Consider the following 12,506-nt stretch of genomic DNA (forward strand, 5'->3'; position numbering starts at 1 on the left):
AATAATCATCTTAGCATAATACTTTAAGCCCAATGATTCTAATGGTGGAAATTCAGATATCATGGAAGTGCATACTGGAGATATTTTGGCACACAGATGTCTTATACTACTTCAAAATAGTACCACACTATTCATCTTCAAGGAGGCCAGGCCCTAAAATAAATTAGTTAGACTTTTACTCACAACTTGGAATACATGGCACAAAAAGAACCAGAGAAGAGGCTAGTCGTGATGGCTCATGCCTGTAATCCCAGCACTTTGGGAGGCCAAGGCAGGCAGATCACTTGAGGCCAGGAGTTAGAGACCAGCCTGGCCAACATGGCGAAACCCCGTCTCTACTAAAAATAGAAACATTAGCCAGGCGTGGTGGCACATGCCTGTAATCCCAGCTACTCAGGAGGCTGAGGCACGAGAATCGCTTGAACCTGGGAGGTGGAGGCTGCAGTGAACCGAGATCGCACCACTGCACTCCAGCCTGGGTAACAGAGTCTTGGAAAAATAATAATAATAATAAAGGAACGAGAAAAAGGCAGGCTGTTGTGGGGTTTTGTGGATGGGGGGATACAGGATGATCTTAAGACCACCTGTCTTGACCAGGTGCAGTGGCTTACACCTATAATCCCAGCACTTTGAGAGGACAAGGTGGGTGGACTGCTTGAGCCCAAGAGTTCAAGACCAGCTTCAGCAACACGGCAAAACCCCATCTCTACAAAAAATACAAAACTTAGCCAAGCATGGTGGCATGCACCTGTAGTCCCAGCTACTTGGGAGGCTGAGGTGGGAGGATCACTTGAGCTCAAGAGGCTGAGGTAGCAGTGAGCCGAGATTATACCACTGTACTCCATCCTGGGCTACAGAGCAAGACTCTGTCTCCAAAAAGAAAAAGATCACATATCTCAACCTGACCCCTTCAAATGTAATGAAATTGCAGAAAGAGAAGTGATGTCAGAGAATCAATATTACCTTTCTCCACAAGCAGAATAAGGTCTATATCCAGATAAGTAGCTCCTAATCAGTTATATTTTCAAGGGCAATTCTAATGTTTAGCCTGGAATGTTAAGCACTCTATTATATGGGCCCAATGGTCTATTACACGGTCTATTATACGGGCCCAAGGTCTATTATACGGGCCCAATGACATGAGAAAGGCTAAAACACACAAGTAAGTGGAGACCAGGGACACAAAATGTGAGAAATACAAAACTCAAAAATTAATTGTAACCATTTTATAATTTTAAATAAGAATCTAAGAAATGACAAAATGGGCTAGAAAGAATTACTATGCCATTAAGGAAAGGTTAAGTAAAGAAGCACACAAGATGGACATTAAGAAATCTTTTTTTTTTTTAACAAGGTGATAGAGAGGGAGAAAAGAACATCTTTTGTTCCTGACTAGCCTATCATGATCTAACCCTCTTGAATTTTTTGAATATTAATGGGATATGTGGAACTTTAAAATGGTTCCCCAAAGAGGTCCTGCTTCAATCCCTACAATTTGTGAATATATTAAGATATCACTCCCAAGATTATATCACATAACACAGTTAACCTTAAAGTAATGACATGATCTGGTGGAATTAATCTAATAAAATGAGCCCTTAAAAGCAGAGAGCTTTCTGGCCGGGTACAGTGGCTCACACCTATAATCCAGCACTTTGAGAGGCCAAGGCAGGCGGATCATGAGGTTAGGAGATCGAGACCGTCCTGGCTAACACGGTGAAACCCCATGTCTACCAAAAATACAAAAAATTAACCAGGTGTGGTGGCAGGCGCCTGTAGTCCCAGCTACTCGGAAGGTTGAGGCAGGAGAATCGCTTGAACCCGGAAGGCGGAGCTTGCAGTGAGGCAAGATCATGCCACTGCACTCCAACCTGGGCAACAGAGCAAGACTCCGTCTCCAGAAAAAAAAAAAAAAAAAAAAAAAAAAAAGCAGAGAGCTTTCTTTCTGTGACTGGTAGAAAAAGAGGAAGTCTAAAAGATCCTATGAAGGGGAGCTCAACTTGTTATTGCTGGCTTAAAAACAGAGGAGGGCTGCATGCAAAGAAATGTGAGTAGTGTTAAGAAGCTGAGCAAGGATCCTCGCTGACAGCCAGCAAGGAAATGCAGACCTCAGTCTTTTTTTTTTTTTTTTTTGAGAAGTTTGTCTCTGTCCTGGGCTCCTTGCCCATTGCCCATTTGCTGTCCACCTACTGGCCAGATGTTCTGGCCCGAGTCAACCCTCTGTCTCACTCTGTCGCCCAAGATGGAGTAAAATAGTGTGATCTCAACTCACTGCAACCTCCACTTCCCGAGTTCAAGCAATTCTCCTGCTTCAGCCTCCTGAGTAGCTGGGATTATAGGCACACGCCAGCACGCCCAGCTAATTTTTGTATTTTTAACAGAGATGGGGTTTCATCATGTTGTTCAGGCTGGTCTCGAACTCCTGACCTCAGCTCCTCCACCCAACTCCACCTCCCAAAGTGCTGGGATTATAGGTGTGAGCCACCATGCCCAGCTGACCTCAGTCTTATAACCACAAGGAATTGAATTTGGCAAAGCCCAGCACTGCTATCACCTTGATTTTGACCTTCTGAAACCATTGGCAGTGAAGTGAGGTGAGCCATGCCAGACTTCTAACCTAAAGAACTGTAAGCCAAAAAACATGGGTTACCTTAAGCTCCTACATTTGTGTTAAACTTCACACAGCAATGGAAAACTAATATATTTACTTTCTGTATTATCTTTAGGTATAATGAGTTCCATAATATTAACTCCAGATACCTAAAGTAACGAACATCTTTGTCCTAAAATGTTAAACATTTTATATACTTCTTCACTTTAATCTTTATGACTCAGATTCTTTTAAAAAATTATTATTATTAATGAATTTTTTTGGGGGGGGGATGGAGTCTCACTCTGTCTCTAGGCTGGAGTGCAGTGGCTGAAGAGATTCTCCCGCCTCAGCCTCCCGAGTAGCTGCGACTACAGGCAAGGGCCGCCACGCCCAGCTAATTTTTGTATTTTTAGTAGAGATGGGGTTTCACCATGTTGGCCAGAATGGTCTCAATCACTTGACCTTGTGCGTCACCTGCCTTGGCCTCCCAAAGTACTGGGATTACAGGTGTGAGCCACCACAACTGGCCTTTTTTTTGGAGATGGAGTCTGGCTCTGTTTCTCAGGCTGGAGTGCAGTGGCACAATCTCAGCTCACTGCAACCTCTGCCTCCCAGGTTCATGTGATTCTCCTGCCTCAGCCTCCTGGGTAGCTGGGATTACAGGCATGTGCCACCATGCCTGGCTAATTTTTATATTTTCAGTAGAGGCAGGGTTTTGCCATGTTCGTGGGCTGGTCTCAAACTCCTGACCCTCAGGTGATCTAGCAACCTCCGCCTCCCAAAGTGCTGGGATTACAGGCGTGAGCCACCACACCCGGCCATATATCATTACTATAAAAAGTTTAGATTTTATATGGAACATTACTGGTCACCTAGTCCACCCTTCCTAATTGTATAGACATGGAAACAGAGACTAACAGAAATTAAGTAACTTGCTTAAGGACAAACAATCATGGGGACTAGAAATTTAACATAAGCATCTGACTACATCCAAAATTTTTGTCACCACCACAGCCATTATACCATCCACATCTTAATTATTGTGCTGTCTTTCTCTGACAGTTCTTAAACTTCATAAAATTGTTTTTCCAGTACAACCATCAGAAATTCGTGGTTTCCAGACTGCAGATATCTCACTTGTGGAATAATATATTGTTATGCATAATCCTGTATTTTTCTTTTTCTTTTTTCTTTTTTGAGACAGAGTCTCGCTCTGTCACCCAGGCTGGAGTGCAATGGCGCAATCTCAGCTCACTACAACATTCGCCTCCCGGGTTCAAGCAATTCTCCTGCCTCAGCCTCCCGAGTAGCTGAGATTACAGGTGCCTGCCACCACGCCTGGCTAATTGTATTGTATTTTCAGTAGAGACGGGGTTTCACCATGTTGGCCAGGCTGGTCTTGAACTCCTGACCTCGTCATCCGCCCACCTCGGCCTTCCAAAGTGCTGGGATTACAGGCGTGAGTCACCACGCCCAGCCCTATTCCTGCATTTTTCATGTGTACCTATTTCCTTGATTTTACCTGATTGCTTGGAAAATATATCATTTTCCCCTAAATGCATTACCTTACATTTGCCCATAATGAAGTTCTTCTGCCACTTTTCTGCCCACTCATACAGTCTTGTGCCGTTTTCATGAAGTTCATCCCTGTGACTTGGCATCTCACTACCCAGAAGTATGTAGTGTCATCTGTAAATTTGGAGAATTCACTGTGCACTCCCTCAAGAGTATTTACAATCTGGTTAAATAAGACCATCCCCCAGCACCAATCCCTGGGGATCCCACTTCTCCATTTAGAAAATGTTCATTCTTTTTTAAACTTTCTTTCCTTTCCTACTTGTAAGCCCTTATTAATAATAGATTTAGCCAACATTAGCAGATATTCACCTGGTTTCTTGTGAACTGTCTTGAGCAAACTTAGCAGCAGCTGGTAATATACGTTCAGCCATATCCTTTGTTGCAGATAAAATACGTTCTGGTTCCATAAATTCCAATACATCTGATAAATGCTGGGCTGTACACCTTCTTACAGCAATGTGTAAATGGCTACAAGGAGACATGATCAATTAATACAGAGTTGTTATATAAACTATGCTCCAAATATCTATGGATCTATGGTGTTTTTTTTGTTTGTTTGTTTTGTTTTGGTTTTGTTTTTTGGGACAGGGTCGTGCTCTGTCATTGAGGCTGGAATGCAGTGATGCAATCATGGCTTACTGCAGCTTCGACCTCCTGGGTTCAAGTGATCCTCCTGCCTCAGCCTTCCGAGTAGCTGAGGCCACAGGCATGTGCCACCACACTCAGTTAATTTGATTTTATTTTTAGTACAGACGAGGTCTCACTATGTTGCCCAGGCTGGTCTCGAACTTCTGGGCTCAAGGGATCTTCTCACCTTGGCCTCCCAAAGTGCTGGGATTACAGGTGTGAGCCACCACATGAGGCCAAAGATCAATCCTAAAGTTAAATGATTTAACAGCTCCTCAACAATCATCCTGTGAGTCTAGAATGTCAAATTATTTGCATTACTTATCCCTTCCTCAAAAGTTAAAAGCAAAACAAAACAGACATTTAGTTATAGCTCTATGAATGTAAATAACATTATTGGAATAACAACAGGGTAATGTTATTACAATAACTTTTATTGAGCTAAAAGTAGATCTACCATTTGATCTAGCAATCCCACTACTTGGTATCTACCCAAACGAAAAGAAGTCATTATGTGAAAAAGATACTTGCACATATATGTTTATAGCAACAAAATTCAAAATTACAAAGATGTAGAACCAATGTAAGTGCCCACGGACTAATCAGTGGATAAAGAAAATGGTGTGTATATATATATATGTACATATATATATATATATATATATATATAAATACTACCCAGCCATTAAAATGAATTAAATAGTGTCTTTTGCAGAAACTTGTATGGAGCTGGAGGCCATTATTCTAAGTGAAATAACACAGGCGTAAAACACCAAAAACCATATGTTCTCACCTATAAGTGGCAGCTAAGTTATGAGTATTCAAAGCCATACAGGGTGATATATATAATGAACTATATATAATGAACTTTAGAGAAAGAAGGAGAGCAGGAGGGGGTGAGGCATAAAAACTACACATTAGGTACAATGTACACTACTCAAGTGATGGGTGCACAAAAATCTCAGAATTCACTATTATACAATTCACCCATATAACAAAAAAACCACTTGTACCCCAAAAGCTACTGAAATAAAAATTAATAAAAAAATAATAATAATTGTAAGGCTCCTAAAGCCAAATTGCCTAGATGATTCTGTGTGGCAGACATTTTGCTAGGTGCCCGAGGGACACAAGAAGTATACATATTCTATGAGAAAAATAATAACAACATTATTCTTTTCATATTCAGCATGTAGTATAATGTTTATCTCATAGGAACTTTTTAATAAATGTTTTTTGACCAATATAATACTAAGATTTGCTTGTTTCTTTTCTACACTCCTGATTGCAACATTTCATTTTTAGTTTAAAGACATTTCAAGGTCATTTTGAACATTACCTTTGTCCACCATTGATAAGAGAAACAACTGCACGTGCAGGAGTTACATTATTAACCATAGCTCTCAATGCTTTGTCAACATCTTCTCTTATAAATGTATTTGATTCACCAGCCTTCTGCAACAAAACTTTTACTGTGGTATCTAGCTCTTGATCCATGCTCTTTTTCAAATAAGTGAAAAGATCACTTAAACAGACCACAGCAGCACGAGAAACTCCAGAACGTAAATTTTTCACCTAAAATAAAATTTCAAAATATACATTTTGCTGATATTCTGCAAGAAAATCACTAGGAAAGGAATTTTACAACTTTTTTTTTTTTTTTTGAGTTAGAGTCTCGCTCTGTCCACTAGGCTGGAGTGCAATAGCGTGATTTCAGCTCACTGCAACTTCTGCCTCTCAGGTCCCAGCAATTTTCATGCCTCAGCCACTTGAGTAGCTGGGATTACAGGTGCACACCACCATGCCCAGCTAATTTTTGTATTTTTAGTCCAAATGGGGTTTTGCCATGTTGGGCAAGCTGGTCTTGAACTCCTGGCTTCAAGTAACATATCTTAAGCTGGGCGTGGTGGCTTACACCTGTAATCCCAGCACTTTGGGAGGCCAAGGTGGGTGGATCACCAGGTCAGGAGATCAAGACCAGCCTGGCTAACATGGTCAAACCACATCTCTACTCAAAATACAAAAATTAGCCAGGCGTGGTGGCATGTGCCTGTAATCCCAGCTACTTGGGAGACTGAGGCAGGAGAATCTCTTGAACCTAGGAGGAGAAGGTTGCAGTGACCCGAGATCGCACCACTGCAGTCCAGCCTGGGCGACAGAGCAAGACTCCATTTCAAAAACAAACAAAACTCCACATGTTAATATATATTATCTTTAGTCCTAGGAATCAACACCTATTAAGTTTCTCTTAATGTTGCAAATTAAGACACGGACTAGTTTAATTAAATACAAGCCTTTTATATCATATGGTATAGAGTTGTTTAAACATTTTAAAGGTCAAATAAACAGCATATTTATCCTTTGTTATTCTAACAATCCTTAACTCATCTGAAAAATAAGTTTACCTCTTGAACAACTGCAAAATTTGTTTCATGCAACTTTGTGTTCAGTATCTCAGAATGAAAAGCAGCTAAGCATCTAATAAAATTCAGTCCCTCAATTTTCTTCTCCCTATGGGAAAAAGAAATGACAAGATCATTCGTTAGATGGGACTCAACTGGAACAGGATCACAAATGTCTTCTTTTCTGTGTATGGAATATTGCCAAGGAAGAGGTTCAGAAAGGTGAGAAAGGTTCAGGTGAAAAGTTTGAGTTTAGCAGAGGTTGGTTCATGAGGTTGAGGGAAAGAAGCCATCTCCATAATATAAAAGTGTAACGTGGGCTGGGCGGGGTGGCTCACACCTGTAATACCAGCACTTTGGGAGGCCGAGGTGGGCGGATCAAGAGGTCAGGAGTTCGAGACCAGCCTGGCCAACATGGTGAAACCCCATCTCTACTAAAAATACAAAAATTAGCTGGGCGTGGTGGTGGACACCTGTAATTCCAGCTACTCAGGAGGCTGAGGCAGGAGAATCACTTGAACCTGGGAGGTGGAGGTTGCAGTGAGCCAAGATCACACCACTGCACTCCAGCCTGGGTGACAGGGCAAGACTCCGTGTCAAAGAGAAAAAAAATAAATAAAAGTGCAATGTGAAGCAGTAGGTGCTAATGTAGAAGCTGCAGCACGTTATCCAGAAGATCTAGGTAAGGTAATAGATACAAGTAGCTACACAAAACAACAGATATTCAATGTAAATGAAACAGCCTCCTATTAGAAGATGCCATCTAGGACTTTCAAAATCAGTATGATTCTTAGGTGCTAAATTTTCAGAATTGAAGTTACGTTAGCATGCATGAAAACAACATTAATATCCTTGTACATCTCCATCAGAGCTCATGAGTGACCAAGTACATTGTCAACGAGCAGTAATATTTGCTGTGATTGCTAAAATTACCACAGCCAGCCACTACCACCCTGATCAGTCAGCAGCCATCAACATCAAGGTAAGATCCTCCACTAGCAAAAAGATTACAACTCACTTAGGGTTCAGGTGATCAGTAGTAGCAATTAAGTATTTTTTAATTAAGGCATTTTTTTTAGGCATAATACTTATTAGACTACATTATAGTGTAAACATAACATATCTTTTAGATTTAAAAGATTATAATTATAGTAACTTATACAATCTATAACTGTGTACCTTATATAATAATATAGATGTAATTGTAGATTTGTGTATTTCTCCTTAAATTTCTATTAGTTTTTTCCTTCATGTATTCTGAAGCATTCATATGTTGCGCTCTCTCTCTCTCTATATATATATATATATATATGTGTATGTGTATGTGTGTGTGTTAGGACTGATACGTCTTCTTGATGAACAGACCCTTTTATGATTTAACAATAGGCCTGGTTAGCTGGTCCTTCATTATCTGTCCCTTGGTAATAAAGAGTTACAATATTTGGTAAGGATTTAAATTTTTTTCCCTAGTGTTCTAGAGAGCTACCAAACTGCTTTCTGTGAGGAAGTCCCATGGTCTGGTTTATATCTTAACAGTATCAACAGCTATTATATGAGATGGAGTAATAATACAAGCATGGAAGCCAGTGATGAAACTACGATAGCCATGTGGGAGACAACTACAGCATGAACTAGAGGGATGGCAGCAGAGATTGAAGTAGGTAATTGGTTTCAGGATATGTTCTGAAAATATAAGAATTGATGGAACGTAAATAAATGAGAGGCCAGGTGCAGTGGCTCACGCCTATAATCCTAACACTTTGGGAGGCTGAGGCGGGCAGATTGCGTGAGCCCAGTATTTCGAGACCAGCTTGGGTGAAACTCCGTCTCTACAAACAATACAAAAATTAGCCAGGCATGACGGTGTGCACCTTTAGTCTCAGCTACTTGCGTGGCTGATGTGGGAGGATCACCTGAGCCCACAGAGGTCAATGTTGCAGTAAGCTGTGATCATGCCACCGCACTTCAGCCTGGGTGACACAGTGAGACTCTGTCTCAAACAAACAAAGACAAAAAAAGAAGTCAATCCTGACTTGGAATGAACAACCAAATGTGTATGGCAGGGCTGTTAACTAAGACAGTGAACACTGAGGGAGAAGTATATTTCAGATTAAGAAGAGGGGAAATAAGTTCTGTGTTAGGAATTTTATCTCTATGTTCTTATGCTATATTAGGAATCAGTCTGTAGTTTTCCTATCTTTGTATGGTTTTGGTATCAGAGTAATGGTGGCCTCAATCAATGAGATGAGAACTTCATCTTATTCAATGTTCTAGAAGTATATGTAGAAATAGTATCTTCGTAAAAAGTTTGGGATAAACTATCAGAAACTGAAGGTTTCTTTGTGGAAACTTTTTTTTTTTTTCAGAGGGAGTCTTGCTATGTCACCCAGGCTGGAGTGCAGTGGTGCAATCTTGGCTCACTGCAACCACCGCCTCCTGGGTTCAAGCGATTCTCCTGCCTCAGCCTCCAGAATACCTGGGATTACAGGTGTGCACCACCATGGCTAGCTAATTTTTGTATTTTTAGTAGAGACTAGGTTTCACATGTTGGCCAGGTGGTCTCGAACTCCTGACCTCAAGTGATCTGCCCGCCTCAGCCTCCCAAAGTGCTAGGATTACAGGCATGAGCCACCACTCCTGGCTTCTTTGCAGGAAAATTTAAACAAAAATTCAATTTCATTAATAGATACTGGGTTATACAAGTTATTATTATATTTTTTTTGAGACAGAGTCTTGCTCTGTTGCCCAGGCTGGAGTGCAGTGGTGCAATCTCAGCTCACTGCAACCTTCTCCTCCTAGGTCCAAGCGATTCTTGTGCCTCAGCCTCCTGAATAGCTGGGATTACAGGCATGCACCGCCACATGTGGCTAATTTTTGTATTTTTAGGAGAGATGGGGTTTCACCATGTTAGCCGGGCTGGTCTTGAACTCCTGGCCTCAAGTGATCCGCCTGCCTTGGCCTCCAAAAGTGCTTGAATTACAGGCGTGAGCCACCGTGCCCAGTCACAAGTTATCTAATTCTTTATGAATGAGTTTTGGTAATTTGTGTCTTTCAGTCCATTTCACCTAAGTTGTTGAATTTTGGGACATCATGCTGTTTATCATATTTCTATATTATCTGTTTAACAGCTGTATGATCAGTAGTGATGTTTCTTCTTTCATTCTTGATGTTAGCAATTTTTCTCTTCTTTTTCTTGGTCAATCTGACAAGAGGCTTATCCATTTTATTAATCTTCTCCAAGAACCTGCTTTTGCTTTCACTGATTTTCTCTATTGTTTTCCATTGCAATGATTTCCACACAGATCTTTATTATTTCCTTTCTTTGCTTACTTTGGGCTTCATGTGCTCTTCTGTTTCTAGTTTCTTAAGGTGAAAGCTGATTTCCTTTACATAGAACTTTTCTCCTTTTCTAATATAGGTGTTATAGTGTGACATATTCCTCTTTAATTTGGCTACATCCCACAAATTTTGATGTTTCATTCTTTATTTCATCAAATTCAAAATAATTTGTAATTTTCCTTTTGATTTCTTCTTAGATCCATAGGTTACACATGTAAGTGTGTTACTTAGTTTCTAAATATTTGAGCACTTTCCAAACACCTGTCATTAATTTCCAATTTAATTCCAGAGAACAAAATTTGTAAAATCCGATTCCTTTAAAATTACTTGTTTTATAGCCTAGAATAAGGTCTTTCTTGGTAAATATGTCTTGTGGACTTGAATAGAATGTGAATTCTGTTGCTGTAGGTGGAATGTGTTATAAATGTTAATTAGGTCACACGGATGGCAGTGGTGGCCCCTCTGGAGTGGCCACTGTGAAGACACCAGCTGTGGCAGGGAAGGTACAGCAGGGACTGTGTGCTCCATGGAACCAGCGGGTGCCAGGAACAGGTGGGAGCCATGCCCCCTTCTGAATAGAAGGGAAAGGAGCCCCGACTTCCTGGGCACAGCTGTAGCCATTCAGCCACAGCTGCAGACCTGGGCATCCCTGTGCTCTCAGGGGCCCTGGAAATCCCCCTTCCCGACAGGCTCAAAAGTGCCTTCTCCCACTGCCTGGCTTCTCCCCACTCCCAGCACAACCTCCAATTTTGGAACGAAGTTGTGGCTGATCCCGGGTGCTGTCAGGACCTAGCTGGGTGTGCACGCACTTGAGGTAGTGCTGACATGGTCCCCACTGGACTTTGGGCACCAACAAGCATGGGAAGGAAGCCGGGAGCATGCTGAGGGCAGCTTGGTGTGGGCCTGCAGGCATCCCTCAGCACAAACAGCCTGGGCACTGTGGACAGCAGGTTGATGGTGGCAGGAGGCAGACAGGCTCCTGGGCAGAAAGGGGCAGGTGAAGCCTCACCTTCAAGCCAGGGACAGACTGAAGCTTGTAGGGGTGGGCTGCCTAGTTTCACAGACTGGAGTGAGAACTTATGGTGCTTTTTCCAGGCCTGCCCATGGACCAGTCAGCATGCACTTCTTCCTCTCTGAAGCGCATAAAAATCCCAGACTCAGCCAGACTCTGGCAGATGGGATGACCTGCCTGTGGAGAAAAGCTACCCTCTGTGGGTCTCCTCTCTGCTGAGAGCTGTACACTCATCAGCACAACCTGCCTGAGGATAGAAGCTACCCTCTCTAGGTTTCCTCTCTGCTGAGGGCTGCAGAGACACCAGAACAACCTGTCTGTGGATAGCAGCTACACACTCTGGGTCTCCTCTCCACTTAGGGCTGCACAGACATCAGGATGACCTGCCTGTGGATAGGAGCTACCCCACTCTGAGTCTCCTCTCCATTGAGGGTTGCACAGATGTCAGGACGACTTGCCAGCAGAAAGGAGCTACCCACTTCAGGTCTTCTGAGAGGTATACTGTTGCTCAATGAAGCATCTCTTCACCTTGCTCCACAACTGGAGGTCCATATACCTAATTCTTCTTGGACTCAGGACAAGAATTCAGGACTGAAAGATCTATAACACAAACATGGCTGAAAACTCCCCCTACCCCAATCACATTGCCACCACTCATGACATTGTGGGCAACAAGAAGGTGAGAAGAAAGGAGAAAAGAGCTGTGGCCCTATGGGGAACCCAGACTTAGGAGCTTCCCAAGCAAGGGCTGGCATACTCTCTTTGGGGCTCTGCAGTTGCTGGCATCTCCAAGCTTCTGGGTGCCGCCACATTCCCTGGTGCCCACAGTGGAAGCTGCTTGTGGTATGTCTGGTCCAGCTGTAGCAGGAAGCCAGCAGCTGTGACAGTGCATGGAGCTGCCTATCCTGCCACAGCCAGCATATGCCTGGCTGTGTGCAGTGGCCAGACCCCATGC

At 42.4% G+C, this 12,506-nt stretch overlaps 2 protein-coding genes across 10 annotated transcripts in view; one reads left to right on the top strand and one right to left on the bottom strand.

The window, feature by feature from the left end:
- TOGARAM1 (TOG array regulator of axonemal microtubules 1) overlaps positions 1-12,506 on the bottom strand; it is a 114,331-nt gene that overhangs the window by 25,915 nt on the left and 75,910 nt on the right. For 5 of the 6 annotated variants that reach the window (XM_071100239.1, XM_071100240.1, XM_071100238.1 and 2 more), the window contains 3 exons: positions 7,204-7,309; positions 6,138-6,373; positions 4,481-4,639 (listed from right to left, as the gene is read on the bottom strand). In XM_071100239.1, the coding sequence (XP_070956340.1) occupies positions 4,481-4,639; positions 6,138-6,373; positions 7,204-7,309 (501 nt within the window). Of the gene's footprint in view, positions 1-4,155; positions 4,283-4,480; positions 4,640-6,137; positions 6,374-7,203; positions 7,310-12,506 lie in introns of those variants that run through there. The other variant, XM_024792872.2, reaches the window with a different exon arrangement.
- Positions 8,660-12,506, top strand: part of LOC105481898 (kelch like family member 28) — a 119,552-nt gene continuing 115,705 nt past the window's right edge. For 2 of the 4 annotated variants that reach the window (XM_071100245.1, XM_024792874.2), the window contains exon 1: positions 8,660-8,857. Coding sequence is in view for 3 of the 4 variants with exons in the window: in XM_024792874.2 (XP_024648642.1) it covers positions 8,840-8,857 (18 nt within the window). In the remaining variant the exon portion in view is untranslated. Of the gene's footprint in view, positions 8,858-11,634; positions 12,231-12,506 lie in introns of all 4 variants that reach the window. The other 2 variants (XM_071100244.1, XM_024792873.2) reach the window with 2 other exon arrangements.

Source organism: Macaca nemestrina, chromosome 7, assembly GCF_043159975.1.
Source record: "Macaca nemestrina isolate mMacNem1 chromosome 7, mMacNem.hap1, whole genome shotgun sequence".
Classification (NCBI taxonomy): Eukaryota; Metazoa; Chordata; class Mammalia; order Primates; family Cercopithecidae; genus Macaca; species Macaca nemestrina.